The sequence below is a fragment of the Rhinatrema bivittatum genome, chromosome 2 (genome assembly GCF_901001135.1).
Source record: "Rhinatrema bivittatum chromosome 2, aRhiBiv1.1, whole genome shotgun sequence".
Lineage (NCBI taxonomy): Eukaryota > Metazoa > Chordata > Amphibia > Gymnophiona > Rhinatrematidae > Rhinatrema > Rhinatrema bivittatum.
Genome location: NC_042616.1, coordinates 823175744 through 823203012, shown reverse-complemented (window position 1 = coordinate 823203012; position 27269 = coordinate 823175744). Strand labels below are relative to the sequence as shown.

General features: G+C 44.0%; 1 protein-coding gene across 1 annotated transcript in view; it reads left to right on the top strand.

Annotated features, from left to right (window-relative positions):
• The window catches only part of WDR97 (WD repeat domain 97), a 378285-nt gene that overhangs the window by 8805 nt on the left and 342211 nt on the right, over nt 1–27269 (top strand). The window contains exon 2 of the mRNA XM_029587226.1: nt 2562–2692. Within this exon, the coding sequence (XP_029443086.1) occupies nt 2562–2692 (131 nt within the window). The remainder of the gene's footprint in view (nt 1–2561; nt 2693–27269) is intronic.

Sequence of the window (27269 nt, the reverse complement as noted above, 5' to 3'; positions counted from 1 at the left end):
GATTGTTGGGTTCCCAAAGGGGTGAAGCCCAGGTGAGAGCTCTTCCATCTAGCAAAAACAGGATATACGTCGTCTTGGTTATGGCAGTAGGGAAATAAGACGTTGTAGAGAGAAGTGCATGCAGCACTGGTTTAGGAAATCTCTGCACATCAGGGAGTCACCTGAGAAGCGAGTGGATAGTGGCAAAGGCACTGCCGTACGTACAGCAACCCCTTGAGGTGAAGCATCTTTGTCCAAAGTAGAAGGAATGTTCAGTCTGGCATTCAACTGATTAAAGGTGGTAGCCAAAGTCTCTAAGGTCCTCTGTTGCTCGGTGATGCGTTGGGCCAGGCCAGGGATGGCCTGCAAGGCTGAGACCTGAGCCGGGTCCATGGAGTTAGCTATCTATTATAGTTCGGCTTGATAGTGAACCCTGGATCTTGGCAAGAGTTGACTCCACCTGCAGGGAGGAGCCCTGTGGGGACTCGCCATGATAGGCTAGCTCTCAGCAGTAATGGACACAGAGAGAAAAGGGAATTTATTATATTGCAACGTGGAAGGTTGCCCTTGGGATGGGCAGTATGGCACAGTCCAGAGTAGAGTTACCCAGAGATGGTATCCGGTGGTGGCCCGCAGAGCGGGATGCGCAGGAACCTGCTCTCTCCAAGTGCTTGTTGTAGTGTAGGTCCGGTATTGCTCTGCAGAGCGGAGTATGCCAAGAATCCACACAGTAGATGACAAGCTTGAAAGGTAGATCCGGTAGTGGTTGCAGAGTGGAGTATGCCGAGAATCCACACTGAAGATGATAAGCGAGCAGGAGAGATAGGCAGGGTAGCCATAGTACTCACTCAGACGAAGTGGAACTGGAATGGAGAAGGCCGTCTGAGGAGCAGATGACCGGAACGCAGTAAGGCCCCCGAGGAGCGGGTACCTAAGGCATTCGAGTAGGAACACTGGAACAAACAGGCGTTTGCAAAGTAAAGAAATTCGGCAGGAAGGAAGTCCTTGCCAACTCTTAGGAAGGAAGGACTGTTAGGTTTAAATACAGACAAGCGGTGACGTCATGTGAGGGGACGTGTCCGAAGTTCCCGCCATGACGTGCATAAGAGAGGGGTTGGCGCGCACGCGTGCCCTAGGTAATTCCCAAATCAAAATGGTGAACGCAATCGCCCACGCTGTCCCGGGGATGCCAGGGAGGTCGGCGTTCAGAGGCGGAGGGGGCCATCTTGGCAAGAGTTGCTGGAGCAGGGAAAAAAGAGGTGAGCAACAGAGGGCGCAGCCGTCTGCGACCGGGCGCAACAGCCACAGTTTTAAAGGGCCCCTGAGAGAATCAAGTGTTGAAACATCGCTGCTTGAAACATCGGATACAGAGCTGGCAGTACCAGCTACATTGATTGTAACTTTGGCACTCGAACCAGTTAAAGATTGGTTATTGAGACTGTATTTTCATCATAAAACTGAACAGTTCTTTCAGTTTAAAGTTAAGGTTTTCCCGAATGTCTCCAGACAGACTCAAAAAAAGCAGAGACAATTTTTGTTGATGCAATCGCAGGTCCAGCAAGTTGGGGGTACCTTTTCCCTCAAATTTCCATGCAAATGCATGATTAAGTTTCAAAATAACTCCTATATTTTTTATGACCCCCCCCCCCCCCCAATTAACTCAGTTTTTGATTGGTAAAACACAATCTGCTGTTTCTGACGATAACCTCCAGTCGTGAGCTTACGCGATGTTCCCCATTATATTCTATAGTTGCTGTATTTGACTATTGTTTTTCTTTTTTTATTGTTACCTTGGGTTGAGGATTTGGGTCCACCTTCTTTGAGGACTTGTGTGGAAGGAATTGAGAGTGTTAGGATTGCTTTATGATGTAATAGTTTACTATTTTTATTATTATTAACAATATCATTTATTCCTTTCTTTTTCTGCCAAAATGTTATGTCTTCTATATTTGAAAAAAGCATAAATAAATAGAAAAAAAAAAGAATTTAGCCAGATAACTGTCCAAATATTAATTTAGCCAGGTAACTCAGAAGTTATCCAACTAAATGCTTTGGAATATAGACCTTGGTGGGTCTACCTATTAGACAATAGCTACCTGAAGGATGTAGCCCTGCCCACAATACCTGAGAACACTAAAAGTGCCTTTGTTTTCCCACTTCCACCACCTCAAAATAGCTTGGGTAGCACATGCATAGTACTGACATGTCTGCTGCTTATTATACATGAGAACGTCTCAGCAGTTTACACATTATCTATTGCTGGAAGACTTTTTATCAGCTTATGATGTAGACTAGTTGCATCATTGTAGATGCAGGCTGTGTACGCTGCAGATAGCTGACACTAGAGTAAACCCCTGCTTATGCCTCTGCTACTCAGACATTAATTCATGAGACCAGCTCTTCCTTCTGTGAAGAAGTGCAAGAGTGCCTGGAAGGGCGATGTCCATAACAGGGCATCAAAATATAGGGAGTCCCTGTTTGTGTGCTTCTGCTCTGAAGTTGCTCATTAAACTTCTTTGGAAGTCTGCATTTGCTGATGCCCATGGTCCATGCCACTGAACTCTTGGTTCTTTCTCTTATAGATTTTCAGGGTAGCCCGGACCTCTCTGATCATTTCATCCTCAGGAGACCACTGAAGGAGAAGAAGCTTCGATCTAGGGTGAAACAACTCTGGGCCTTGCTAAGGAATACCCTTAAAGATACTGTAAATAAGGTACATCCAATGGGGATTTCAGACTCTGATGGATTAGGAGGAATGGGATGGAGGAGAATGGACTGGGCAGAGGAGAACTCTGGTAACACTGAGGGGTAATATTCACAAATGTGAAGGATCAAATGGACTGAAGGGAGTATGGACTGGGCAGAGGAGACCTCTAGTACACCCTGAAGGGCAATATTCATGAGTGTGGGGGATAAGGAGGACTGGGGAGAAGAGGAATGTATTGACAGAGACCTCTGATGCTCGCATGGGGTCAATATTACAAAATGTGAAGAATAAGGAAGTCTGTTTGGAAGGGGAATGAATGGGCAGAATAGATCTCTGCTAATTCCCTGGGGGCAATATTTATTTATTTATTTTATTTATTTTTAATTTTTATATACCGGAATTCCTGTATGCAATACAAATCAATCCGGTTTACAAGTAACAAAAAGGTTGCCCTGGTCTGGGAGGTTAGACCGGGGTTTTTTACATAGAACATTGAACAATAACAATCAACCAATGAACATTATTACAAGGAACAGTGAAATATCAATAATATTTAACAAATAATAAATAACCTTGTTCGTGTTTTGAATAGTATGTGTGTGTTCCCCTTTTTACAATGGACTTTGGCGAGAGATTGTATGTGTGCATTTTGTGCAAATGGCTCCCGGCTGTCAAAGAATGAATCCGATCCTGGAGGCTAGAGTGGCAGATCTGGAGTTGTCGGGACAGACATTAAGATTCATAAAGGAGATCTACAGGAGTTAAATGGTAGGACTAAATGGTCAGGTTTCCAAATGGAGAAAGGTTATTAGTGATGTACAACAGAGAGTGGTACTGGGATGTATGCTGTTCAACATAATCATAAATGATCTGGAAAAGGGAACAAGTGAAGGGATCAAACTTTGCAAATGACACAAAATTATTCAAAGTTGTTAAAACAGCAGTGGATTGCAAGGAACTGCAGAAAGACTTTAAGACACTAGGAGACTAAGCATCTAAATGGCAGATGAAATTTAATGTGGAAAAGAACAAAGTAAAGCACATAGGGAAAAATACACAATGCTGATGTGAAGGGTAGCGGTTATATGAGCTTTTGGTGCTGTGGCATAATTGACACAGCCTTGATATCAAACCCTTGAGGCCTATGTCAGCAGCTGGCCAACATGCCCTGTAGCAGGACAGTCTGGAGCTTCACCTTTACCAGTCATCTCCCCCGCAGGTTGAGCCCTTTTGGATTCTGGTGGCCAGCAGGTCTTAGGCAAGTCCCTATGTCAGTGAATATAACAGAAATCCAAGAGCACACCAGGGTGAGAGCAGGCAACAGACTAACAGAGTCAGAGATAGGCCAAGCATGGGGCGGGCAGCTAGCAAGAGTCCAGTCCAGCCCAGGCAAGGGGGTCAGATCCAGGCGGTAGGCAATCATAGTCAGGTCCAGGCATCACTGCTGCCTACGAAGGGCCCGCGGCGGGAACTTGGCCGCAGCCTCGGATGATGATGTTGCCGAAGCTCCGTCTTAAGGCCGGGCTCAGCTCCTGATAGTCGCCTTTGCAACAGGCCTCCATGCTGGTCACATACTTCGTTGCCTCCTGGGGATCCTCCTACGTTCCTGGTTCCTGATCCCTGCAAGTTCCAGCTCCTGTTTTCCTTCGTTCCTACGTTCCTGTTTCCTTGCCCTTCTTTGGATTGACTTCTTGGACACGACCTCTGCTTCATCTGACTATGCCATTGATCCTCTCCAAGCTCAGACCTCCGCTTTGGCCGACTACACTACGGATCTTCTCCAAGCCTGGACCTCTGCTTTGCCCGACTATGCTACGGATCTTCTCCAAGCCCGGACCTCTGCTTTGCCTGACTACGCTACAGATCTTCTCCAAGCCCTGACCTCTGCTTTGCCCGACTATGTTACTGATCTTCTCCAAGCCCAGACCTCTGCTTTGCCTGACTACGTTACTGATATTCTCCAAGCCCAGACCTCTGCTTTGTCTGATTACGCTACTGATCTTCTCCAAACCCAGATCTCTGCTTTGTCTGATTACGCTACTGATCTTCTCCAAACCCAGACCTCTCCTTTGCCTGACTACGCTACTGATCTTCTCCTCGCTCAGACCTCAGTCTTGCTTGCCACTGCTCCTTGATTGCCGCCGGCCCTGACCCCAGTTTGCTCTACGACGCCTCTTCAGTCTACATCCTGGACGGCCTATTCAGGCTTCGACCTGTTCTTGCTCGGGAGCTCCCTGTCTAACTTTGGTTCTATTGGCGCCCGGTTCTCCGGGACTCCGCCTCATCCAGTACAGACTTCCCAGCTTTGCTGTTGCTGCTTCTGGGCTGACCTCTCTATCCTTCCATCAACGACCACCTATGAAGAACCACCTAAGCCCAGCCGGCCCCAGTACCCAAAGGCTCAACTCGTGGGGAACGAGAGCTGGTATTGGTGAAGCGCCAGCCAGCCTCTGTCCATCAGTCCATCAGCCCACTCCACCCGCTGATGGTAGGGACCCATAGGATCCTTCCTACGGGTAGCGTCAATCTCACCTTGGCCAAGGGTCCACCTCCGGCGCAACAAAGGCAAGGCTGGAAGATGAGGCAAGGCTGGACAAAGCAAGAGTGGAAGGTGAGACAAGGCTGGAAAGCAAGGCAAGGCTGGAACACAGGAAACAGAAATGCTAGGCAACATGCACCATAAGGTAGAAGACCTGTTGCTGAGGCTAGGTGGTACTGCAGGGCCCTAGCTTAAATAGGCCAGTAAGCCTGATGTCATTGGAGGGCGCCACTCAGCATTCCCCACCATGGGGCCTTTATTATGTGCGTATATATGCGTGCTCCTAAGGGAAGGTTGCGGCTTGGCAGCATCAGCAGCAGTCAGTGGCATAAGCGATGGTGCTCCTTGGAAGTGTGGGTCACTAAGATTCATCCTAGTGAGTGTGGCTGAGTGTGGTGACTTGTGGGTCCTCCTGCAAGCTGCCAAACATGACAGTATGTATTCTTCCATAACCACTTCAGGGTTTCTGGAGGGGCAGTCTGCCCAGCCAGGAGTGGATGGCAGGCTTCAGCAGTGAAATATGGAAAACATCATGAATTCGTAAAGATGCTAGTAGCTTGAGCTTGTAAGCCACAGGGCCAGTTGTCGCTCAATGGAAAATGGGTATCCCGCCAAACAGGAGTCATGGGCCCACTGAAGAATCTTCTGTCATAGGCTCTAGGGAAACACGATCTTTCCAAGAAGAACTGTGAATGTGACAGCAACCACAATCTTTGCTGGGTCGATAATATGCCGTGGAGATTCCAGAGTGCCCTCAGTATCAAAGGAATGTGAGAGGGCAACAACTCATTGGTTCTTCTTAGAGGGATGGTACTGCAACTCAAAGTCAAACTGATTAAAAACCAATGACCAGCGGGCTTACCACAGCTTCAGTCTGTGCACTTGTGCTATAGGTGCTCCAGGTTCTTGTGAACAATATAGATACTGGGTGCTTGTTTCCTTCCAGCAGGTGTCACCATTCTTCCAAAGCTAGCTAAAATCCCTAAATAGTGCCGGCAGTCCAATTCTTGGTATCTTAGCCTTTCTTGGTAAGAAATGTGAGTGAGACAGCCAATGTAGAATAACTATGAATAAATTACCTATAATAGTTTGTGAACCTGAGGAAGCATTGCAGAGCCTTAAGGCTCATGTGCTGGGGCCATTCTAAGATTACTTTCAACTTTTCCAGTTCCATGTGTAGGCCTTGCTGGGAGATGATAAATCCCAGGAATGGGAGTTCCTCATGTTTGAAGACACATTTCTCTAGGTTGGCTTAGATATAGTACTCTGGACGATTTGCTTTACATGGCTACAATGCTCTGTTAGGGATTTAGAAAAGACTAGTATATTGTCCAGATATATCACCACATGGGAGTAGAGCAGGTCCTAAAAGATCTCGTTGATCATAAACTGAAGGTTCGCAGGGCCATTGCATAACCAAAAGGGCATCACTAGGTATTCATAATGTCCTTCTCTGGTATTAAACGAAGTCTTCCAATCATCACCCTCCTGAATGCCTCTCTGTAGGTCCAGCTTGTAAATATCTTTGCCCCTTGAAGGCAGTCGAAGAGCTAGGTTATCAAAGGAAGAGGGAAACGATTCTCCTTGGTAATAGTGTTGAGACCACACTAGTCAATGCAGGGGCGTAGTGAGCCATTCTTTTTCCCCATGAAAAAGAAACTGGTCCTGGCAAGTGACGAAGAAGGGCGAATAAAGCCTCTGTGATGTATGTAGACATCGCCTCTGTCTCTGGGGTGAAGAGCAGATAGACTTTACTCCTGGGTGGTACCTTTCTTGGAATCAAGTCAATAGCATAGTCGTAGTAATGAAATGGAGGCAGGACCACTGCCTGTTGCTTGCTAAAGACATCTGCATACTCTGCATATTGCGGAAGCAAGCCCAGTATGTCCGGGGTGATCGTTCAGGCAATGTGTACTGCAGGTGAGACCTTGGAGAGACATTACCCATGGCAGTAGGGGATCCCATCTGGTGATCTGTAAAGTACCTCAATCAATATGGTGCTGGTGTTGGATGAACCAAGGTAGTCTTAAAATGTCCGTATTGACCTCTTTGGATAGCACATATTTTTATTTATTTATTTATTTTATTTATTAACTTTTATTTACCGACATTCGTGAAGCACATCATGCCGGTTTACAAAGAACTCAGATGAGATACAGCAAAACAATATAGCAATATAACAATATAACATTATAAACAATATAATATAATATTACTAACCAAAAGAATAAAAGACAAATTGAACAAAATAAAAACAGTACAAAAGCATTACAAAAAAGAACCAATGGAGCAGAGATTTAAGGGGGAGAAAGGGGAGGGAGAGGAGGGCGAGGGCGAGGGGAGGGAGGGTGGGTAAGGGTTTAGGAGGGGTGTGGGAAAGGGGGGAAGAGGAGAGGGAGTGGAGAGAAGCATAGTTAAAAGGAATTAAAAGGGAGAGAATACATAAGACTTAATACATAAGACTTAAGAAAGGTATCACTTAAATAAGTAGAGTTGCGGAAGAATCGAAAAATCGCAAAGGTGGTAGAAACACTGGGAAATAGATTCTTCAAAGGGTATCAAGGGGGGGAGGTGGAGGGGTGGAGGGGGGGGGGAATACCGGGGGATAGGGTAGCGGCCGGGTGACGAGGAATCAAGGGGTAGCGGGGGAAGGAGGAGAAAGGATAAGTCCGGCGAAGGGGGGAGTGTAGATGGTCAAACCGGGAGGAACTGAAAGGGGGGGGGGGGGAGCGGGGGTGTAAAGTCAGGCAGGGAGGAGCTGAAGGTGATCGGTGATTGGAGCTGAAGAGGGATATTACGTTTGGTTTGTGTCAGGGTATGCCTGTCGGAAAAGCCATGTCTTGATGCCTTTCTTGAAGTTGTGAAAGGATGTCTCTTGGCGTAGGAGGGCGGGGAGGGAGTTCCAGAGGGTGGGGCCAGCGACGGAGAAGGCTCTCCCTCTGGTGTTGGCTGAATGTGCTGTTTTGAGGGATGGGGTGTGGAGGGTGCCTGTATGGGTTGTTCTTGTGGGGCGGTCGGAGGAGCGGTAACGAGGCATTTCATCAAGCCAGATGTGGTTGTGTTTATGAAGGGAGTTGTGAAGGATGGTGAGGGTTTTGTATTGTGAGCGGAAGGATATGGGCAACCAATGTACGTCCTTTAGTGTAGGGGTGATGTGGTCCCTTTTTCGTGAACCGGTTATGATTCTAGCCATGGAATTTTGTAGAATCTGAAGGGGTTTGATGGTAGAGGCAGGGAGTCCTAGTAGCAGGGAATTACAATAGTCTAGTTTCGTGAGCATGGTGGTCTGAACGACTGTGCGGAAATCGTGGGTGTGGAGGAGGGGTTTGAGTTTTTTTAGGATGTTGAGTTTATAGAAACCTCCCTTTAAGAGAGCTTTGATGTGGGGTTTAAAACTTAGGTGCTGATCTATAAAGACGCCCAGGTCTCTTACAAACTGGGTCTGCGAGCGGGCTGTGGTGGTATTTAGGGGAGTGTTCTGTCGCCTGGGGAGAGTGAAACGTTCAGGCTGATTAGAGATGACGAGTAATTCTGTTTTTGAGGTATTTAGAGCTAGGTGAAGCTCGGATAGCAAGGCGCTTATGGTGGTGAGGCAGGATTCCCATCGTTGCAGAGGTTCGTTTATGGACCCTTGAAACGGGATGAGAATCTGCACGTCATCTGCATATAGGAAGAAATTCAGGCCTAGGTCAGAGAGGAGGTGGCATAGGGGTAGGAGGTAAATATTAAAGAGGGTGGAGGATAGGGATGAGCCTTGGGGTACACCTTGTGTGATAGGTATGCGTGAGGATTCATGCTTGTCGATTTTTACTAGGTATTCTCTGTGTGTGAGGTAGGAGGAGAGCCATGAGAGGGCTGTGCCGGTGATACCTATTTCTGCTAGGCGGGTCATTAGTATTTGATGGTTGACTGTATCATAGGCGGCGGAGATGTCTAGTAGGGCGAGTAGGTACGAGTTTCCATGGTCCATACCTTTGAGTATGGTGTCTGTCATGGCCAGTAGTAAGGTTTCGGTGCTTCGGGCTTTACGGAAACCGAACTGTCGAGTGTGGAGGACATTGTGGTCTTCTAAGAAGTCCGTCAGTTGTTTGTTGATAACCCTCTCTAGGACTTTGGATAAGAAAGGAAGGTTGGAGATCGGACGATAATTGGCTGGGTCTGTGGGGTCGAGGGTGGGTTTCTTTAGGAGGGGTTTGACTATGGCCAGTTTGAGAGGGTCTGGGACATTGCCTGCGGTGATAGAGCAGTTGATAAGGTCCTTAATAGGTTTGGTGATGGCGGGGGTAATAGAGAGAAGGGTTTTTGAGGGAATAGTGTCTGTGGAGTGTGTGGCGGGTTTCATCTTTTTTAGGATGGCTTCTACTTCTATGTTGGTGGTGAGGTCAAAAGCTTTAAGAGTGATCTTTTTGTCATTGGGGATGTGGGCGAGGGGGGTGGTGTTAGCCGGGAAGCGAAGTAGAATATTGTCGATTTTATTTTTGAAGTAGAGAGCTAGCTCTTCGCATCTTTTGTTGGAGATAGTTTCATTAAGGGTAGGTGTATTAGGGTTGGTGAGTTCTGCGACATAGGTGAATAAGGTGTTTGCATTAAATTGGTAGTCATGGATCTTTGCTGCATGGAAATCAAGCTTAGCTTGGGTAATTGCATGACGGTATGCGTGCAAGGTGTTGTTGTAGGTAGCTTTAAGTGTAGTGGATGGTTGTTTGCGCCAGGCGCGTTCTTTAGCTCTTAGGTCTTGTTTCATTGTTTTTAATTTGGCGGAGAACCATGGTTTTCTTTTCTCACAATGTGCGAGGGGTATTTCTTTGTGGATGATGAGGCATAGTTTGTTGGCTATGGTCGTTGTGAGATTGTTCCAGGAGTGAAGTGCAGTGTCTGGGTCGGTGAGATCGATGTTGTTGGTTATTTTGTCGAAAGCTAGGGTGAGCTCTTCTGTACTACAGTGTTTACGGAAGGAGATAGTTTTACGGTGATTTTGTGTGGAAGGTGTGGGGGATTTGGTTTCAAGGGTGGCATTGATGAGGAAGTGGTCAGACCATGGTACTGGGGTGACTACAGGGGGGGTGGCAATGGTTATTTTAGAATTCACAAAGATTAGATCGAGTGTGTGGCCCGCTTTGTGTGTGGGTTCGGTGATGATTTGATTAAAACCCAGGGCTTTAAGGGTGTCCAGTAGAATCTCGCAGGCGGGGGTGGCAGGTTGGGCATCCACATGGAAATTGAAATCCCCTAGTATAATAGTAGGAAGGTCTATTTTGATGTTGACAGTGAAATATTCAGTGATGGGTGAGGGATCTTGCTCAATTAGGCCTGGGGGGCGTAGACTAGGCAGATTTGCAGGGATTTGGATGTAAATAGCGCAATTTCTAGTTTGGGCGGGGGTTGAGTGGTTTGGAGTTTGAGGCAAAGTCTTTTTTTGGCTGCCAAGAGTAGACCCCCTCCTCTCTTTTTAGGTCTTGGGATGGAGAGGAGGTCGTATGTCTTTGTTGGGAGCTGGTTGAGGAAAACCTGGTCAGTGTTTTTTAACCAGGATTCGGTGATGGCACATAGGTCGGGATTGTCGTCTGTAAGTAGATCATTTAGTATAGGTCCTTTTTTTTGGATGGATTGGGCATTGAAAAGGGTAATGGCTAAGGTTGTTAAACCTAGGAATTGTGAGAAAGGTGGGGTCATGATGGGTATGAGGGATTTGCGAGGATTGGGTGGGTGGGGGGTATTGTAGGGGGCTTGCGTAGTAGCGGACGGTGCCGTCTCGGGATGGGGTGTAGGCACATGGTTCTAGAGGCAGGTGGGGACTTGGATGGTAGGGGATTAAAATAAACACAAACGCAGGGGGGGGGGGGGCTGTATCGATAGCTGGCGTAAAAGATTGAAAATGGCAAAGGTAATTTACAAAGGGCAGGAAGGTTACAAAGAAATATTGGGTACACTCAAAGGCATAGTACGCTTGAATGCAGCGTTGGATGAATCAATAGAAATGATTTACCAAGTTGCATAGGGCGAGCACGTTACTATGAAATACAGGGTGATCAAAAGCAGAGAACATTTAAAGGCAGGGTGCTGTCCAAGATGTTTGTTTTTTGGCTGTTGTAGGTAGACGTCAGACTCAGCATCAGACTCAGCGTGCTGGTTGAATGCTGAGTGCTGGGAGAGTGGATAATATGCCTAGTTCAGTTGTGGGGCTGTAGTCAGCTTGGATGGGTCCGAGTAAGACGGGAAATACAACGAGGACCTTCAGGGCTGTCTGAAAGGGCTGCTCAAAGGGGCGCTCAAAGGGGCAGGCCCCTTTGTCGCGCTCCTTTGGCGCGAGACGCTCGGCGCGAGACGCCGAGGAACGTGCCTGGGATTTAAAATTGCTGCTGCTGGGCGACTGATTGGACTGAGGTAGGCGGTGGGCAGATCGACGAGTGAGCTGGGGCTCCCACGTGGTCGGCACGGGGGCCCAGCGTCGGTAGGGCGAGAGGAAGGCCTATAAACTGATCTGCTCTCAGTGCAGGAGGCCCGTCTGCATAACAAGTGGAACAATAGTCCTCATGACACTTCCAGGAAAAGGTTCACTATGAACCGACAAGATGGTAAGCACATTGTCCAGGGTGATGGTCAGGATCCCATAGTGCTGTACCAACAATTCATGGATGAAGCAGCCTCCAGTGCTGGTATCAAGTAAGGCTTAAGTATCCACATGGGTGTTCCTGAACAAGAGGTGCACAGGTACAAGAATTTCTGGAGAAGAACAAGGTTGACTTAGGATGGTCTCTTCTACTAGGCCTAGGTCCTGGAGTTTCCCGGCTTGGCTGAGCAGTGATTTACAAAGTGTCCAGGGGCAGCACAATAAAGACACAAACTGAGACATTAGCACCTCTGCTTCTCTTCTGTGGACAGCTTGAGGCAGTCTATCTGCATTGCCTCCACTAGTGATGGTCCCGGCTCTGGGGGTGGCCTGGAAGCTATCGGTCACTGGAAACTAGAGTCAAGGAAAATAGGGCTACAAGCCAAGCCCTTCTTTCGAGCCCCTTTTTAGAATCTGAGGTCCAGACATATGGCTAGATTGATTAACCCCTCCAGTGTCAACAACTCTCCGCGAGTATCCAAAGTCTTGTGCGAGGAAATGTGGTAAAATATGTGTAACAAAAATATAGACCAATTAACCTCTTATCTTTATTTAAAAATTAAGGATGCTTAATTTGACAAATAATGACCATCATACTAGGCTTCATCGTATAATGAGACCACTTTTGTGCTCGGCCTTATTTATAATCATTGGTCATAAAAGAGATAATCATATCCACAAAGAATCCACGGTTGCAGAAATAAATTAAAAAAAAATTTTTTCAATTGCAAATAAAACAATATACTATCAGAATTCTCAAATATCAATGTCAGAACTTTTCTGAATCAGATGAAAATTTGTATTACTGAAGTAAAAGTTGCTTCAATCCTTCATTCCACCACCTTTATCAATGCTCAATGTCCTAACAAAGCAAAAACCCCCAACACAGGACCATGTTTCAGACAATATGTCCTTCTTCAAAGGGCTAATTTAAGGCATCTACAAAAACCAATATACAAAAAGGTAAAATAGATTAGAAAAAATTAACAAAAATAACATTTAAGGAGCTGAGAAAACTTACTTGATATATCGGCATTTTTTAAAATGTGTCGGCATCAGTTTTTGGTAATACAAACTGGAACTGAAGAGAATTCAACATCCTTTTAAACAGAACAGCATGCCAATCAAAAAACGACAAAAGCACTAATTGGAAAAGGCCATGCTGAATATTCATTAAATGAGCATATACCATTCTACAGCTATGTTTAGCCCAAGAGGTTGCACAGTATTATAGAAACATAGAAATGACAGCAGAAGAAGACCAAATGGCCCATCCAGTCTGCCCAGCAAGTTTTCACACTTATTTTTCTCATACTTATCTGATAATCTTGGCCCTTATTGATAACTTTTTTGGTTCTAATTTCCTTCCCCCCTGCCACTGATGCAGAGAGCAGTGCTGGAGCTCCATCAAAGTAAAGTATCAAGCTTAATTGGTTAGGGATAGTAACTGCCGCAATAAGCAAGCTACTCCCACTCTTATTTGTTTACCCAGCCTGTGCAATTCAGTCCTTGTTGGTTGTTGTCTGAATATAAATCGTCTTTTCTTCATTCCTCTGTTATTCAATTTAATTTTATTCTCTGTTTCACTGTAAAGCTTTTTTAGCTGCATTTCGTTTTTTGTGAACCGATGAGATGTTCCCAACGTTCATTGGTATATAAAAACATCTAAATAAATAAATAAATAAATAAAATTCCCCCCTGCCGTTGAAGCAGCGAGCTGCGCTGGATATGTATTCCAAGTGAAGTATCAGGCTTAATTGATTTGGGGTAGTAACCACCGCAACAAGCAAGCTATTCCACCGCTTATTTGTGAATGCAAATCCTTTTTTCCGCATTTCCTCTTGAGAACATAAGAACATGCCATAATGGGTCAGACCAAGGGTCCATCAAGCCCAGCATCCTGTTCCAACAGTGGCCAATCCAGGCTACAAGTACTGGCAAGTACCCAAAAACTAAGTCTATTCCATGTTACTGTTGCTAGTAATAGAAGTGGCTATTTTCTAAGTCAACTTAATTAATAGCAGGTAATGGACTTCTCCTGCAAGAACTTATCCAATCCTTTTTTAAACACAGCTATACTAACTGCACTAACCACATCCTCTGGCAACAAATTCCAGAGTTTAATTGTGCGTTGAGTAAAAAAGAACTTTGTCCGATTCTCTTGCCATTGAAGCATAGAGCAATGTTGGTGTCGCATTAACCGTGTGTATATTTATTGAATAAGGGTATTATTTAATCGAAAGATCCACTGTTGTTCTCTCAAATTCAATAAAAATTTAGGATCTCCCCCCTCTCACTTGGTGTGATTTGATCAATAACCCTCTAAGTAGATGCTTTAAGTTAGCCCTTTAAAGAAGGACATATTGTCCGAAACACCCTCCCATGTCGGGGGTTTTTGCATCGCTAGGACATCGGGCATTGCTAAAGGTGAAGAAATGGTGGATTGAAGAACTGAAGCAACTTTTACTTCAGTAATATGAATTTTCAACTGATTCAGATAAATTCTGACATCGATATTCGAGAATTCTGTCAGTATACTGTTTTATTTGCAATTGAAAAAAGTTAAAAAAAATGTTTCTGCATACTGTGGGCTCTTGGTGGATATGATTATCTCTTTTATGACCAATAATTATAAATAAGGCTGAGCACAAAAGTGGTTTCACTATACAATGAGGCCTAGTATGATGGTCATTATCTGTCAAATTAAGTGTCCTTAATTTTTACATAAAGATATGAGGTTAAGTGGTCTATATTTTTGTAACCCCTCCAGAGTGTCAGGCAAATCCCGGACAGCCAACTCAACCTTAATACATTCTGAGAGCTCATGCCTAAAGATTGCGATTAGGTTGTCACTGCCCATTTAGAGTTCAGAGGCCAACGTGTGGAAATGAACTGTGTACTCCCCAACAGACCAGGAGCCTTGTCTGATCTGAAGGAGCTTGAATGCCATAGAAGATGTGTGGCCTGGTTCATCAAAAATCAGGTGGAATTCACGTAGAAAGCAGTTCAAATCCCCTAAGAGCAGATCATTTCTTTCCCAAAAGATTGAAGCTCAAGCTAAGGTGGAACTGCCTAACAAGGACAGGATGTTAGTAACTTTGACTCAATCATATTGAAGCAAACAATGGTGCCTGTAATTCAAACTGCACCTGGTATTGGTTCAAACTGCCTCTACATTTAGCTGGATCTCCGTCATACCTTTGAGGTGGCGACAGATGAAGCTTGGGAGTAGTAGGCTGTATCAGGAGTGCTGGAGCAGGCATTAAAGGAACAGAGCAAATAGCCATACCCTGAGGATAACTGGCCATCGTATTTAATTGGTCTTGCTGTTTTATTTTATTTATTTTATTTAAAGCTTTTTTATACCGGCATTCATGATAAAATCATATGCCGGTTTACAGGAAACATGGGAGTGATAACATTGAACGAAAACTGGTGTTGATAGGTAGAGAAGAAAGTTACAATAAAACAAGGGAAATTAGAACTTGGAGAAGAAGAAGAGTAGCTGGAATGATTTAGTCAATAACAATTAAATTAATTAATTACATAGTGTTCAGATTAATTACATAGTGTTAATGGGAAAATTTACAAGTGGATGTAGTATTTCTGGAGAAAGTTATGAGAGTCCATTTTGATTGTCAGATGTGATCAGGAAAGGCTTGCCTAAACAACCATGTCTTTAGCCTTTTTCTGAATGTTGGTAAGCAAGGTTCCTGTCTGAGGTCGGGGGGGATGGTATTCCATAATGATGGTCCAGCGGTGGAAAAGGCCCGTTCTCTGAATGTTTGATGGTGTGTAACTTTTGTTTGTGGAACATGTAGGGATCCTCTGTATGCTTCTATGATTGGTCTTGACGAGGAGTATAGTCTGAGTGGGATTTGAAGATTGAGTGGGGCTTGAGAGTAGATGGTTTTATGGATGATGGTGATGGTCTTGTGGAGTATTCTGAAGTGAATTGGGAGCCAGTGTAATTTTTTGAGAATGGGGGAGATGTGATCTCTTCTTCTGGCGTTTGTTAAAATCCTGGCAGTAGCGTTTTGCAGCATCTGGAGTGGTTTTAAGGAAGAGGAAGGGAGACCTAGCAAGATAGAGTTGCAGTAGTCTATCTTGGAGAAAATTATGGCTTGTAGGACTGTTCTGAAGTCTTGAAAATGAAGAAGTGGTTTTATTCTTTTCAATATCTGTAATTTGTAGAAGCCGTCCTTTGTGGTGCGGTTGATGAATGTTTTTAAATTTAAGTGATTATCAATTAAGACTCCTAGGTCCCTAGCTTGGGAGACAAAGATGTTTGGTGGTGTGTTTTGTGTGGTGTTGCTGTTTTCTGGAGAAATGAGGAGGAGTTCGGTTTTTGCTGAATTTAAAATCAGGTTTAAACTGGAAAGTAGGAGGTTGATTTCTTGTCGACAGGATTCCCAGTATTTGAGGGTTTTTGTAATTGATTCTTTGATGGGGATCAATATTTGCACGTCGTCTGCATAAAGAAAGTGATTTAGTTGAAGGTTAGTTAGCAGTTGGCAAAGAGGAAGTAAGTAAATGTTGAAGAGGGTAGGGGAAAGGGAGGAGCCTTGAGGAACTCCTAGTGATGAATTGCATCGAGGAGATTCTTTATTGTTTATTTTGACTTTGTATCCTCTATTCGAAAGGAAGGTTTTGAACCTTTTGAAGCATCTGCTATCTACTTATTGTAGATAGTGAGTTAACCTGGCAATAGTGGAGGCCTGGAACAAGTCCGCCATCTCATGGCCTTAGCAAACTGTGATGAGTGGCGTACAAGTGAGCCTATGCCGACAGCTGGCGAACATGTCCTAAAGTGGAACAGGCTGGAACTTTACCTATGCCACCTACCTCCCCCGCAGGTTAAGCCCTTGGGTTCTGGCCACTGGCAGGGCTTAGCTGGGTCCCTAGGATGCTTAATAGAGCAAGAGTCTGAGGGCATGCTGGGGTCAAGACAGGCAGCAGGCTGGAGAAGCCAGAGACAGACCAAGGTCAGGGCAGGCAGCAGACAAGCATGGTTTGATTCAAGGCAAGAAGTCAGGATATCGATTCTGGGGGTAGCTTTATCCACAATGCTCTGGTCCAACACTATTGCATACTGACAGTTTCCTTGGACACCCTACTCTCGATCTTCTCCATTTATCGAGAAACTTTACCTCAACATGTCACAAGAGCCACAGTACCATTGACCATGCAAACAGGGATCCTGCGTGGGGAGCAAATCAGTCTCTACATGTTGCCCAAGGCAGTCAATGCAGTTATCTCGGGTCTGCCATGATTAATGCTACATCAGCCCCACATCGAGTGGACCAAGTTGCAAATCTCCAGATGGGGTCCCAGTTGTCCCTGTGGTACTTATGATTCAGACTGTTACCTCAGACTTTCCGCGTTTGCCACCATGATATTCTGAATTCGCAGATGTTTTTAGCAAACAACAAGAAGAGACCCTGCCACTTCATTGTTCCCAGCAAGGTCCCACCCCGAGGCATAGTATATCTGCTTTTTGTTCCCAAAACAGAGGCAATAACCAAGTATATTAAAGAGAACGTGGATAGAAGCTTCATTCGCCCCTCTTCCTGAACTGCAAGTGCTGGATCCTTTTTTTGTAGAGAAGAAGGACAAATTGTTACATCCCTGCATTGATTATTATGGTAGTAAATCTATTGCCAAGAAAAATTGCTATCCTCTAGGGATGTATATAATGTATATGTATAATGTATATAATATATATATATATATATATATATATATATATATATATATATACGTACATATATACACATATATATATATATATATGTATATATATGTGTATATATGTATATATATATATATGTATATAATGTATAATGTATATAAGATATATATATATTATATATATATATAATATATATATATTATATACATTATACATTATATACATATATATATATATACATATATACACATATATATATATATATATATATATGTGTGTATATATGTATATATATATATGTATATAATGTATAATGTATATAAGATATATATATTATATATATATATAATATATATATATCTTATATACATTATACATTATATACATATACATTATATACATACATTATACATATACATTATACATAGCATTATACATAGCATTATACATAGCATTAAATAAGCATTATGACATAGATAAAGACGTGGGTGGCGTGTGTATGCACACCCTAGAGGCCCTCAGGAGAAACATGGTGAACACCTTTCCAAGGCTAGTGGAGGTCGAAGCTGTCTGAGATCGGACGCAACACTGAACTCTACTGCTTGAACCACATCACTGCGAGGATACTGCCTGCCTCTGACCAAGGCCTGAACCTGATCCTGTTGACTGCTGCTCGTCCTGACTCAGCTTCCTTGTCTGTGCTGGCCAGCAATTATTTCATTGCAACGGATATTCATCTCCGCAGAAGCCCGCACCTTAGACCAGCTGGCCCTGGCACCCGAAGGCTCAACCTAAGGGGAACATGGGCTGGTATTGGCAAAGCAAGCTCTAGCTGGGCCTCTGCTGCTGCCAGCCCTGCCTGCCAATGGAGGGGATCTGCAGGGCTCTTCGCTGGGGGGTGCGCCAACATCCCCTTGGCCTAAGGATCCATGTCCGCAACACTCTCAGGAAGAGATGTGAATTATAATGTTAAATTAATTGGACAGATGGGCAGACTGGATGGATCATGCGGTCTTTTTCTGCCGTCATGTTTCTATGACTTTTTACCATATATGGTGAGAATGCCTGATGGTAAAAGGCTATTAGGACATGGTTAACAAATTAATTGTGGATGAGAAGAGGCTGAAGGATCTGAATATGTATACCCTGGAAGAGAAGAGGTGCAGGAGAGATATGATGTAGACTTTCAGATACCTGAAAGATTTTAATGATGCACAATCTTCAAATCTTTTCTATTGGAAAGAAATTAATAGAGTTAGGGGTCATGAAATGAAACTCCAGGGAGGACGACTCAGAACCAAAGAAATATTTCTTCATGAAGAGGGTGGTGAATGCCTGGAATGCCCTTCCAGAGGAGGTGGTGAAGATGAAAACAGTGAAGAAATTCAAAGGGGCATGGGATAAACACTGTGGATTCCTAAAGGCTAGAGGATGGAATTAAAGAAAAGAGTGCATGGAGGTAACTTGCTGGTGTGGAGGTTGCTATCCTTAACAAATAAGCCTTGATATTGTTAATGCAGCTCCATCATTGCTCTCTGTTTCAACGGAAATGGGAAAATGAGAATTGGTTTCAGACAGCATTCAACGAGGGCCCTGACTTTTATGGTCTGAGAAATTGATAAGAACATAAGAAATTGTCATACTGGGTCAGACCAAAGGTCCATCGAGCCCAGCATCCTGTTTCCAACAGTGGCCAATCCAGACTACAAGTACCTAGCAAGTACCCAAAAACTAAGTCTATTCCATGCTACTGATGCCAGTAATAGCAGTGGCTATTTTCTAAGTCAACCTGATCAATAGCAGGTAATGGACTTCTCCTCCAAAAACTTATCCAAACCTTTTTTGAACCCAGCTACACTAACTGCACTAGCCTGTAGAGGGTAACCTGCACTGTGCAGCAGATACTGGCAGAAGCTTGCTGGGCAGACTGGGTGGATCATTTGGTCCTTTTCTATCGTCATTGTATGTTTCTACGATGTAATGGGTTTTGAAGTCCTTAAGGATCCCAAGCTCATATTGCTCAACCTATTAACCACCACAGATACAGATAAGCAGGCCCAATGATTGTTACTGCAGATTATTTTTGAAGCAAGGTGCGAGCTGGCAGCTTAATGGTGTAAGATGAAGTTCCCGGCCCTTGGTTGAGTTCAGGCGAGACTGGAAAGGATATATCTTGTAAGTTAACAGCCATGAACATGACACCATTCCAAAATTTGAAAAGACCTGGAACCTCTGCATTATCTGGCGGGGGAGGGAGAATGGGAGACGAGAGTTCAGAAACTGTCTACAGATGGGCATTAGGGTCTACTGTTACTTATGGGTATGGGCAAAGGGTAAACGTTAGAAGGTAAAGTTGCAGGGTTTAGCTTCTGTTTTACTCTTTCTCATCATTCTTCTCTCACTCTCTCACCTACATGCTCATCTTCTCACTCTTGATCTCTTTCCTTTTCCTCTTGTTCTTAACCTGGTGTGAAGGAGGGGTGGGAGAGGTAAGCTGAAGAGGGGCCCAGGTTCAGTCACCTGGGTAACTGTGTGAGGAGGGGAGAGGGGAGAAAGGGGGTGGATCAAAAAGGGGAGATGGGGTGAAGCAAGTGCCTTCCGGATGGCACACATGGCCCCAGCAGTCAACGTTTCGTGATATGGCATATAAATCCAGCAAAGTAGATGGAAGCACTTGAACGAAATCCTGCGTTAACAAGGACACCTGTGGACATCTTGGGGGAGGGGGCAAGAGAAAGGGGGACGAGGGTTGAAAAAGTGGACAAGTCAGCATCTGCTATGAGCACCATTTTATTGAATTGCATTGTATCTGTTCAATAAATATTAAATTACAAGGAAAAAAGAAACCAAAAAGAGGCATCAGATTTTAGGATCTTCCTACACATGGAACTATTGTTGCAATATCCTGCTTACAGCCTAATAAGTAGATTTTAAAAGCGTTGCTTGCACAAAAGTGGCCCCACGAATTTTAAGAAGGGGAGGAAGTGGAGGGGGGGATAGAGGGAGAGAGAATCTGACGCATTAAATATCTCCCGCTGTAAGTGGGCACTTTCAACTCAGGGTGGATTTTTTTTTTTTGGGGGGGGGGAGGAGGGTTACATTGATCTGCCTAGTGTTATGGTTATGATGTGTTGGAGTGGATTCTTGGGCACTGCGGTGATGGCCACTCCCACGGGGAGGAGCCCCGTGAGGAACCGCAGTCCTAGGCTAGACTCTATACACGCAGACACAGAGAAGTTTGTATTTACTGTACAGCTCGATGGCACTGCCCGGGGAGCGGGCAGCAGTGAAGGTAACCCAGTGAAGCAGTCCAGGGATCCTCAGCAGAGGAGACCAGTCTCACACTCGAGTAGATGATAGGCAGCGCGGCGTAGCAGGGACAAGTCCCGGATGTAGACACAGAGCACTGAAGCTGAAGGTGAGACAGACTGAAAGGGTTAGTACTCACTGGAGCAGAAGCTGTATAGTTGAAGGTCTTGGCAGGCAGAAGTAGTTCAGTGGCAGGCACCAGAATAGGGAGAGCAGGCCCTCGAGGAGCGAGTACCCGGTATCCCAAGATAGGTACCTGAAATAGAGCAGAAGGGCCCCCGAGGAGCGGGTACCCAGGTTAGTGAAGAATTACCCCGAAGGGCAGAGAGAGCTTCCTGTGTCAGCTGGGAAGCAGCAGAGCAGCTTAGACCGGAGTTAATCCAATCCTTGCTAACTCAGTTTGTTAGCAAACGAAGGACAGACTAAATACCAGGATGTGATGACGACACTTGGAGGGGACGCCCCCGAGGTCCCCGCCATGACGTGGATAAGAACATAAGAAATTGCCATGCTGGGACAGACCAAGGGTCCATCAAGCCCAGTATCCTGTTTCCAACAGAGGCCAAACCAGGCCACAAGAACCTGGCAAGTACCCAAACACTAAGAAGATCCCATGCTACTGATGCCCTCAGGAAAATCACGGCGAACACCGTCACCGTTGCCAATCCGGGGACATCGGAAAGAGCAGCCTGAAGATGTAGCAGCAGCCATCTTCCCAAGGCTTGAGGAGAGAGAAAGAAGAAAGGTGAAGGCCCAGAGGTCGAAGCTGTCTGAGACTGACGGTTGCAACACCTAGGGCGCAAGAGTCTGTAGACCCTTGTAACACTGCTCCCCCCAAAACCCATCCTGAGTTGAAAGTGCCCCTCTTACAGTGAGGAACGTTCTCTCTCTCTCTCTTTATATATATAATTTAAATGATACACATATACTTGCACATATGATATTCAATTAAGCTTATTTGGTTTATGGGTGCACGTGCATGCCTTTTACAATTTACCTGTAATTGTTTTTAACCATTTTCTTAATAAATGAAATTCCCAAACTCTCTTTTGCCCTGTATATTTGTTTCGATCATATTGTAAGCTCTACTGAGATAGGACCGTCTTTTATATGTTTGGATTCAGCCCTACATATGTCACAAGTGCTATGGATATGATAAGCAGTAGAAGTAGTAAGTAGGAAAGATATTATTTTGATTGCAAATGTTTTGTGGGTCTCTGCTAATCATAAATACATTTGGTCCATGGCTGAATAAAGGCCACCCAGTGATGTCTGATCCAGCTGGATTCCAGGATTTTCACCTTCATCCCAGATAACATAGAAACATAGAAATGATAGCAGAAAAAGATCAATCGGCCCATCCAGTCTGCCCAGCAAGCTCCCACACTTATCTGTTTCATCAACAACCAAGTTCAGGGCCCTTGTTGGTAACTGTTTGATTCAAATTTCCTGCCACCCCCTGCCATTGATGCAGAGGGTAATGTTGGAGTTGCATCAAAGGTGAGCATAAGGCTTAATGGTTAAGGGAGGTAATCGCCGAATCAAGCAAGTTACCCCAATGCTTGTTTACCCAGACTGCACATATCAATGCCTTGTTGGATGTTGTCTAAATGTAAATCCTCTTTTCCACATTTCTCCCTGCTGTTGAAGCAGAGAACAACGCTGTATATGCATTCAAAGTGATGTATCAGGCTTAATTGGTTTAGGGTCGTAACCGCTGTAATAAGCAAGCTACTCCCATGCTTATTTGTGTACCCAAATTGTGTAGTTCAGTTCTTGTTGGTTGTTGTCTGAATGCAAATCCTCTTTTCCACAATTCCCCTTATAGCATGGCTATAGATGGTTCAGACCTATCCCTCAACAGATTCTACTTTCTGAGTCCATCTGGTATTGGTTGCATAAATCAGTAGCAACCTCCAGAATCCTCAGGCATTGCACTTCCAGGATAGTTTGTTATAGTTGGTTAGCTATGCTAATAGTTCAGAGATAGCCTGTCCTTGCTAGCCATTTGGTTCCAATTCTAACTGAGACTGACTACAAAATCTGGGCTCAAATAGAAGTTCTAAGCTCAGACCTCACTACTTTCTCACCCTCTCTGGACAGAAGGCATAAGAACATAAGAACATGCCATACTGGGTCAGACCAAGGGTCCATCAAGCCCAGCATCCTGTTTCCAACAGTGGCCAATCCAGGCCATAAGAACCTGGCAAGTACCCAAAAACTAAGTCTAATGCATATTACCGTTGGTAGTAATAGTAGTGGCTATTTTCTAAGTCAACTCAATTAATAGCAGGTAATGGACTTCTCCTCCAAGAACTTATCCAATCCTTTTTTAAACATAGCTATACTAACTGCACTAACCACATCCTCTGGCAACAAATTCCAGAGTTTAATTGTGCATTGAGTAAAAAAGAACTTTCTCCAATTAGTTTTAAATGTGCCACATGCTAACTTCATGGAGTGCCCCCTAGTCTTTCTATTATCCAAAAGAGTAAATAACCGATTCACATCTACCCGTTCTAGACCTCTCATGATTTTAAACACCTCTATCATATCCTTCCTCAGCCGTCTCTTCTCCAAGCTGAAAAGTCCTAACCTCTTTAGTCTTTCCTCATAGGGGAGCTGTTCCATTCCCCTTATGATTTTGGTAGCCCTTCTCTGTACCTTCTGCATCGCGATTATATCTTTTTTGAGATGCGGCGACCAGAATTGTACACAGTATTCAAGGTGTGGTCTCACTAAGGAGCGATACAGAGGCATTATGACATTTTCCGTTTTATTCACCATTCCCTTTCTAATAATTCCCAACATTCTGTTTGCTTTTTTGACTGCCGCAGCACACTGAACCGACGATTTCAATGTGTTATCCACTATGACGCCTAGATCTCTTTCTTGGGTTGTAGCACCTAATATGGAACCTAACATTGTGTAACTATAGCATGGGTTATTTTTACCTATATGCATCACCTTGCACGTATCCACATTAAATTTCATCTGCCATTTTGATGCTCAATTTTCCAGTCTCACAAGGTCTTCCTGCAATTTATTACAATCTGCTTGTGATTTAACTACTCTGAACAATTTTGTATCATCTGCATATTTGATTACCTCACTCATCGTATTTCTTTCCAGATCATTTATAAATATATTGAAAAGTAAGGGTCCCAATACAGATCCCTGAGGCACTCCAGTGCCCACTCCCTTCCACTGAGAAAATTGTCCATTTAATCCTACTCTCTGTTTCCTGTCTTTTAGCCAATTTGCAATCCACGAAAGGACATCGCCACCTATCCCATGACTTTTTACTTTTCCTAGAAGCCTCTCATGAGGAACTTTGTCAAAAACCTTCTGAAAATCCAAGTATACTACATCTACCAGTTCACCTTTATCCACATGTTTATTAACTCCTTCAAAAAAGTGAAGCAGATTTGTGAGGCAAGACTTGCCTTGGGTAAAGCCATGCTGACTTTGTTCAATTAAACCATGTCTTTCTATATGTTCTGTGATTTTGATGTTTAGAACACGTTCCACTATTTTTCCTGGCACTGAAGTCAGGCTAACCGGTCTGTAGTTTCCCGGATCGCCCCTGGAGCCCTTTTTAAATATTGGGGTTACATTAGCTATCCTCCAGTCTTCAGGTACAATGGATGATTTTAATGATAGGTTACAAATTTTTACTAATAGGTCTGAAATTTCATTTTTTAGTTCCTTCAGAACTCTGGGGTGTATACCATCCGGTCCAGGTGATTTACTACTCTTCAGTTTGTCAATCAGGTCTACCACATCTTCTAGGTTCACCATGATTTGATTCAGTCGATCTGAATCATTACTCATGAAAACCTTCTCCAGCATGGGTACCTCCCCAACATCCTCTTCAGTAAACACCGAAGCAAAGAAATCATTTAATCTTTCCGCGATGGCCTTATCTTCTCTAAGTGCCCCTTTAACCCCTCGATCATCTAACAGTCCAACTGACTCCCTCACAGGCTTTCTGCTTCGGATATATTTTAAAAAGTTTTTTCTGTGAGTTTTGCCTCTATGGCCAACTTCTTTTCAAATTCTCTCTTAGCCTGTCTTATCAATGTCTTACATTTAACTTGCCAATGTTTATGCTTTATCCTATTTTCTTCTGTTGGATCCTTCTTCCAATTTTTGAATGAAGATATTTTGGCTAAAATAGCTTCTTTCACCTCCCCTTTTAACCATGCTGGTAATCGTTTTGCCTTCTTTCCACCTTTCTTAATGTGTGGAATACATCTGGACTGTGCTTCTAGAATGGTATTTTTTAGCAATGACCATGCCTCTTGCACATTTTTTACTTTTGTAGCTGCTCCTTTCAGTTTTTTTCTAACAATTTTTCTCATTTTATCAAAGTTTCCCTTTTGAAAGTTTAACACGAGAGCCATGGATTTGCATACTGTTCCTCTTCCAGTCATTAATTCAAATGTGATCATATTATGATCACTATTGCCAAGCGGCCCCACCACCGTTACGTCTCTCAACAAATCCTGCGCTCCATTGAGAATTAGATCTAAAATTGCTCCCTCTCTCGTCAGTTCCTGAACCAATTGCTCCATAAAGCTATCATTAATTCCATCCAGGAACGTTATCTCTCTAGCGTGTACTGATGATACATTTACCCAGTCAATATTGGGGTAATTGAAGTCTGTCAATAAAGAGGGAAACTGATTTTAATTCAAATTATTGCCTGTAGTGACGGTGTCATCAAGCCAGACATTGTGATTCAAACCAAAATCCAACCGGACTTCTAATCATTCACCATCACTGTAAAAAATCTTTATTTATTTATTGAGACTATTTTTTTGTTATTTTTTGTTTTTCAATAATTATATCATAAAAAATTAGTCCGAAGGACTTTTATGCTTCACTCCATTGACAATGTGAAGATTATAAAAGATAGTAAGCATTCTCTCAATGCATAATATAAACAGGGCTCTGTTTATATTATGCATTGAGAGAAGTTAAGGGCAAAGGCGATCGGCGCCATACTGGCAGTCGATCGCCTTTGCCCTTACCTTGTCACAGGGAGCGACGGTCGCTCCCTGTGACAAGTTAAGGGCAAAGGCGATCGGCGCCATTTTGAAACCTCCAGCACCGGCACCCGCACGATTGAAGGGATGGCTCCCGGACCCCCCGCTAGACCACCAGGTACATGTAAAAGGTTTTTGGGGGGGTCGGGAGGGTAAGAGAAGCAAAGGGGTAATTTGAAAAGGGTTGGGGTGGGGTTTTTTTTTCGGGCCATCGGCGCTTTTTTATCAGTGGTAGCCAAAATGGCGCCGATGGCCCGAGAGCAGGAGATCGCGCCGGGGACCCCCCCCCCACTGGACCACCAGGTAATTTAACATTTTTTTGGGGGGGGGTTCGGTGGGGTTTTGTTTATCTGCTCAGGCCTCACTAAAAAATTAACAATGTGAATTGGAATCAGAACGATTCCAATTCATAGTCTAACGATCCGATTTTTCCCTCCCACCATCCGAACCTGATCGTTAAGACGATCGGGCACACGATTCACATTTCTATCAAAAATAAGGAATCTTCCCCATATATATGGAGTTTCTTTAATGAATGTAATTCTTTCTTTATTTAGTAAAACGTATAACTCACTAATATACAATAAGTACTCTTAGCAAGTTATACCATAAATAAGTATACAGTTTGGCCTTGTTTCTCATTCAGTTTATTACTAACATGCTCTTGATATCATGGTTCACAATACTGTCCACTCACTTTTTGCTGGATTACATCCCATCTGTAGTTATCCTCCTGCTAGTGCTGCCATGTCAGTGAGGGACCTGTGTGATCTCAAAAGTAGTATCTTTGGATGATTCTTAGGTTGGCCCAGTGAAAAGTATCTTAGTCACAACTAGTATGACTACAAGAACTTTATTAGATGTACAAAAATATAGGAATGAAAACAGAGGGAGTAGAAATGCCAAGAGAGAGGCTAGGAGTGCTTCTTTAATTGATGTAAGTGGACCTAGAATATTGTTGCATATTGCATTATCCCAGGACAAGCAGGATGATAGTCCTCACATATGGGTGACATCATCGATGGAGCTCTCTCACGGAAAACTTCTGTCAGTTTCTAGAAGCTTATGACAGGCACACTGAGCCTACTGAGCATGCCCAGCATGCCATGATCCCTGCAGCCACAGGGGTCTCCCTTCAGTCTCTTTTTTTCCGCGCTGCTTTTAGCCTCGCATTGAAGGAGCTCTGTGAGATTTCTCACTGTTTTTTCCTCACAGAATATTGCTGATAATAATAAATTTTCTGTCAGAAAAATTCCCTCTCGGGTCTCCCTTCGACACCCCATTCGGTGAGTACTCTTTGGAGTTTTTTTCCGTCGATTCTGGATACTCTCTTTTTCATTATCCGTGAACCATCGACCGTTACCCGGCCTAAAGTTTTCAAT